Source organism: Grammomys surdaster, unplaced genomic scaffold (assembly GCF_004785775.1).
Source record: "Grammomys surdaster isolate TR1022 unplaced genomic scaffold, NIH_TR_1.0 271, whole genome shotgun sequence".
In the NCBI taxonomy this organism is placed as follows: Eukaryota; Metazoa; Chordata; class Mammalia; order Rodentia; family Muridae; genus Grammomys; species Grammomys surdaster.
In genome coordinates this window covers 5,117,656-5,123,316 of record NW_021604712.1, presented here as the reverse complement: position 1 = coordinate 5,123,316, position 5,661 = coordinate 5,117,656, and the positions used below count along the sequence as shown (strand labels likewise).

At 45.6% G+C, this 5,661-nt stretch overlaps 1 protein-coding gene across 1 annotated transcript in view; it reads right to left on the bottom strand.

The window, feature by feature from the left end:
- Nr2f2 (nuclear receptor subfamily 2 group F member 2) overlaps positions 1–5,112 on the bottom strand; it is a 14,550-nt gene extending 9,438 nt beyond the window's left edge. The window contains exon 1 of the mRNA XM_028776681.1: positions 4,681–5,112. Coding sequence (XP_028632514.1) covers positions 4,681–4,723 — 43 coding nt within the window. The 5' untranslated portion in view covers positions 4,724–5,112. The remainder of the gene's footprint in view (positions 1–4,680) is intronic.
- Between the last annotated feature and the right edge of the window lie 549 nt (positions 5,113–5,661).

Here is a 5,661-nt window from a genome sequence, read left to right as displayed (position 1 = left end):
CTGCTGCTGCTGCTGCTGCTGCTGCTGCTGCTGCTGCCGCCGCCGCCTCACACACATAGGGAAAGAGTCAACTCGCCGGCGGCGGGGGAGAGATGATAAGAGAGAAAGGAGGGCAGATCAGCACCTAGAAGCGCATCCTTCGTGCGCAGAGGGGGGAGAAACGGAGAGAAAGAATGAAAGAGGGAAGAGCAGCGCGGCACCCGGAGAAAGGAGGCAACTCCGGCAGAGGAGGAGGAGGAGGAGAAGAAAACACACACGCGCGCACGCACGCACACACCGCGGAGAGAAAAGAGCAGAATCAAAGTGATCAAATATGCTAAAAAGGGGGGCGCGGGAGGGAATGCGATTTATAGGCGCCGGGGCTGGCAGAAGTGGCTTCTCCGCGATCAGCTCACTGAGCTCTCTATATAGTGAACTTTGACACGACTGCTGCAACTTAGCGCACGTTGCCATGGCGACGGCGCGCCTTATAAGGCAGCCGCCGGGGTTGGCCTGGCCCGGCGCGCGCGCGCCGCCCCCTCGTCGTCATTGGCCGGAGCGCGGCGGCCCCGCCATGGCGGCAGCGGGAGCAGCCCGGTCCTAGCGCGAGCGGCGTCGCGACTGCTGCGCCGGGCGCGCGGGGACGGAGGGGGGCGGGGACGGGTGGCCGCACCGCCCGGGCCACAGAGAGGGGGATGGGCCCGGGCGGGCCCCGGAGCGCGGACCCCGGCCACCCCGCACCCGCACCCGAGGTTTCCGCCCTGGCGGCCAGACTAGCGCTCGGCGCACGCTACGCCTCTTAAAGGCTCCGCGAGGGGTTGAGGATGGAGCCAAAGACTTAGTCTCTCGCAACTTGGCGATGCCTCTAAATGCGCGGCTCGCGGTCCACCCGGGACTCTCGGCGCATTATGTAGAGCCCACGATGCCAAAGACTGAATAATGCTCTCCCCTTCTTTGTAGAGGGGTACAGAGCGGAGGTGGCAAGGTGCCGGGTTTTGGGGCTTGCAAACGAAAGATTTGGCTAGATGCGAGTGGTGGCAAATCCTTTGCTTAATGAACTTTCATCACTTGCTCGGTTTAGTAGATCCTGTTTGTTTGTTTGTTTGTTTGTTTGTTTATAGGAAAAGAGACCATTCGATATCTGCCTTTTTCTTTGGAGGGTTAATATTTTATAGATTTGTGGCCTGACACTTTTATTGCTCAAATGAAGCATCTCGGATGCTGAGAAACACCAGTAGACTTCACCTCATTGTTATGACACAATTAAAATAAATTCCTCTCAACTTTATCCTCTCTTATTGGTTTTAGCTAACTGGCCAGCCAGTGACCTGTCACACCCGGTCATGAAAAGAGGGAGAAAGACCTTTCTGTTGCTGATGGACAGGCGGAGGCAGCCGCTCAGCCTCGCCTGTGCACACCCTCTGTACACACATGTAAACGTACATGTATCAGATACACATTTGTCAATGTACACAGACAAAGACGTCCAAGACGACGCTTCTAGGTCATAGAACAGTTGAATATGGACTTCATTGTTTAAATTCTCTTTAAATACCCATATAGTCATTAAAACACCTAGAGAGCCTACTCCAAATTGGCAATAATACCAGCAAGAGCCACAAACACGCCACTGTAGGAAAAAACAACACCCACTGTCCATGTCATTCTTCTCAAGATGCCCAAACCATTGATAATGATGTGTCTTTGACTCTGTGCCTCAGTTTTAACCATAAAGTATAGAGAACCAACCTCCAAGACATATTATATTCCACTGACTAAACTTGCTGCTTGATTGTGAGTTAGCTGATTCTGAGAATTCCATAATTGTATGAGAAATTTGCTTTTTAATAGGGAATACTTTTAAGCAAAAACTAAATCCATAAGTCAAACAGGTTTACCAACAATTAAATTATGTATTTTTTTTTACATAAAAAGATGGTGAGCTACAAGGGGGAGGAAGAGGACACTAGAAGAGTAAATCAACGACCTAAGAAAGCATCCTTGGTAGTATAGAAATTTGGCAGTATGATGTTACTTTAATAAAATGAACTGAACATGTAATTGTCATGAGAAAAGCACGCTTTCGGGCAGTTCCTTCTGCATATACAGGCAGAGTGTGAGCTAAAGAGGGCATGAAGACACCGGTAGGCAAAGGCTGACATTTCGGCAAAGGAAAAGAAAAAACAATCTATTTAAGCTTCACCCTGAAATCTTTCTTAGCATTCTCTTTCTCTACAGAAATCACATATTCCTCTAAAGCGGCAGGTGCTGTGATTATTTGAATGTTTTAAGAAATAACAAGCTATAGCAGGTACTAGCCTATCATAAACCTGGTGTGGCCACAGAGTAAAGCCAGGCTAAGCATTTCTGGTTGATTAGAAGCACCATATAACTTTCTTCTACAGAGAACAAGAAAGAAAGATAGAAAATAAATCATTTAAGAGAAGTCTGGGGCTTTTTTTTTTTTAAAAAAAAAAAACTTCTCTGATTTAAGGAATTATTTGATGTTGCAAATGTCAGATTAGAGGCAAGCTCAGCACATAGTGAGACTGAGGTTGACACAGGAAATCTAATAGGTATCTCCATATCCACTTAATAGATGAGCATAATTGAATATGGAGAAATGTTAATTTTGCTTCTCTAGTGCAGCCATTTTCGTGGTAAGATTACTTTTTTACACAAATAGACACACACGAAGAGATGATTTTTTGAGAAGCTTCATGTATTTGTGTATGTTATTCATTTTTTGAGCTAAAGAAAGTATAGCCTTCAAATTTCATATATATATATATATATACATATATATATATATATATATGAATTGTAGAATTACAGCCAGCTAGACACATAGCTACATAACTACCACCGAATCAGAGGTGCTTCACTTTGTATTTTAGGACTCATTTAGCAATAGAAATGCTGTTTAGAAAGGGTAGAAAAAAATCACCATATGAATTGTAGTTAATTTTACTGAGAGGATGAAGAGACCGGACAGCCTAATTGGGAGTGGGGAGGAGCAAAAATATTTTTAAATGTCCTTCTTAAAGATGCTCAGCTGTCTTAACTCTAAGATTTAAAAGTCCTAAGACTAAATGATACAAATCTATATATTATTATTATTTTTAAAAACTCAGCCAAGCCCTGTACTGCAAATGTAAATTTATTTTAATGAGAATGGTGGCAAGCTTTATTTGACTGGACAAGTTAGGGAAATACATTTGTCTTAATCTGAAAAAAAAGAATCCTCAACTCTCAGGAATATGGTTTCCTTGCAGAAAGTGGTTGGCTGGTCTGTAATTCTTTACAGATTAAATCACAATATGAATACAGACCCCAGCCATGCCGAGTTTAACTCAGAGCTCAGTAGAATCCAGGATCCATTGAATTTCTCCTTTCCCTCAATCTAGTCGTGTGTGTTTTTCTCTTCCACCACACTGGAGCTCCGTGAATAGGGAAGGGGCTTCCATTGTGTCCCTCTGAACTTCCAAGTCAATGCAATTTTTAACCACTGGCTTGTGGTACTTTGAAAATCACCAGGGGCTGTCAGAGTTGGGTCCTCTGAAAAATTTACAGTGCTAAATCAGAGCATATGCTGGGAGGGAAAAAATTGCTTAAGATTGGAGTAAGTACAGTATCTGTCTGCCCCCTAGTGTAAGAGTCCTCGCTGCCTAAAATCCAACTTTAAAAGAAAAGGAGCCCTTAAAGGGAAACGACTTGGGGCTCACGTAGGCATAGGAGAATGAAACTTCTGTACATTTTAATCTGAATAATTCTTCAGGATTGAAAATTATTTGGCTGTGGCTTGGTTGGACTGCTCTGAGATCTCGCTGCCTCTACGTTTGGAGTCTCTAGTGAAGAGGTGATTTTTTTTTTTTTGAACTGGGTTTATGTGCGTCCCCCTCACCCCTCCTCTCTTTTTCTTTCTGCCTCTGTCGTCTCTCTCGCTGGCTTTTTTTTTTTTTTTTAAATGAGGAACCGTTCCATGAACATTTTTCACAGAGCACAGAATTGCTTCTAAAGTCAGCCCGGCGCGGTTGCAATAGACAGCAAAAAGGTAAACGTTTGCCTGAAATCCGCACGCCAGCTCCACCACCCCGCCCGATGGTGAGTACCCTTCTCCTTGCGATTCTCCTAGCTTAACCGAGCGCTCTCCTTCCGGAACCGCGGCCGAGGGCGCCAGGCAAGGCTTTGGTCCCTGCCCGCCTGCCTGCTTGCTTGCCTGCCTGTCAGCTGCACAAGGTTGCAAAATGAAGCGCAGAGGCAAATCGAACAGGAAATTCTGATACCCAAAGCCAACCTAGCAGCCCCTTCGCTAGCAAACCCAATCTGCTGCTTGGAAAACCAGGCATATAGGATTGGTTTTCAGTCAGTTCTATGGAAGGAAATGAGTTTGAGAAGACAGGAGGAGGAGATGAGAGGCAACCGCAGTCTTTATGCTTCGGTTTAATCATATTTTGGCAGCTTCGCAATTGTATCCCCCTCTTCCACCTCTGCTACCACATACATGTAATAAAATATGGCAACGCACTGAATTGACTGCCCCCAGCCCCCCCCAGACCCCTTCAACCACAGTCCGAGGCATGGCATACACGTTAGCAAAGCGATTTTCTGAAAAGCCCCAAGTCATCCCCAACCCCACACAGCACAAGGAGAAAAGTGAGAAAGAAGAGAAAGAGAAAAAAATACAGTAAGCAAACATACCAAAACCATATTTGCCTTGTTCAAGGTCCCAAACCGCTTGCATCTTTCTTCTAAACTGGAATAACTCTCCTTTAGTTTGGCGGGTGAAATAAACGCTTTGTTGGCCCCCTGAAAAGATGTGTCTTTTGATAATTAAAGAGACTCTCCTCCTCGGTGTTTATCTAAGCGATTGTGCAAACTGATAAAAAAAAAAAGTAGGCATTAGTCTGCAGGGAAAAAGAAAGGTGAAAGGAGAGATCCTCCACCTCAAGGAAGTGCTTCCCTGTGTACCAGGCGCTCTCAGCCGTTGGAAAAGCCTGCACACTAACTTTAGAGAGAGAGACGGCTTCAGGGAGCTTTGTACATAGCTGCTGAGGAATGCAAGCCTCGCCTTTAAGAAAAAAAACCCCAAACCGTAGGTAGGAGATGTCTGGAGTGATCCTTGTCTCTCATCTGATGCCTTAGAAGGAAGAGTGCGTTGTTACACCTTGTTTGGGGCTGGAAAGAGGAGACTTTAAAAACACCCTTCCAATTGAAAAAAAAAAAAAATCTCCCAACTTAATGAGTTTAGTCGGAGGCTGGAGCAACCCGGCTCAGCCTTAGCAGAAAACCGAAAACAACTATAGGCAATATTGCAAAGCAGGACAACCGGAGGCACAGCCAAATTCCACTGTTTGGGGTCGAGAGGGATGGAGGCTAATCCTAAAGCAAGTTGGGGGGGAAACAGAGGTGGGAGAGGAGGGGTTGGGGGAGCTGCAGCCTAAGACTGGCTGACAGGGTCCTCTCACCCTGGATCAAAGATAGAACTTGAAACAGGAGGCCAACATTTTTTCCTAGGAATCAGTTGGAATCCTCATTTTCTACTTTTAACTGAAGTCCCCCCCCCCAATGATTTTTCCCTCTCCCCTGTGGATTAGTGCCTCCCTCCCCCTTTCTACTGTCCATTCTAGAACTTTCCTGAAGAGGAAATCTATTTCTTTTGGGGGGAGGGGTTCCCCATTT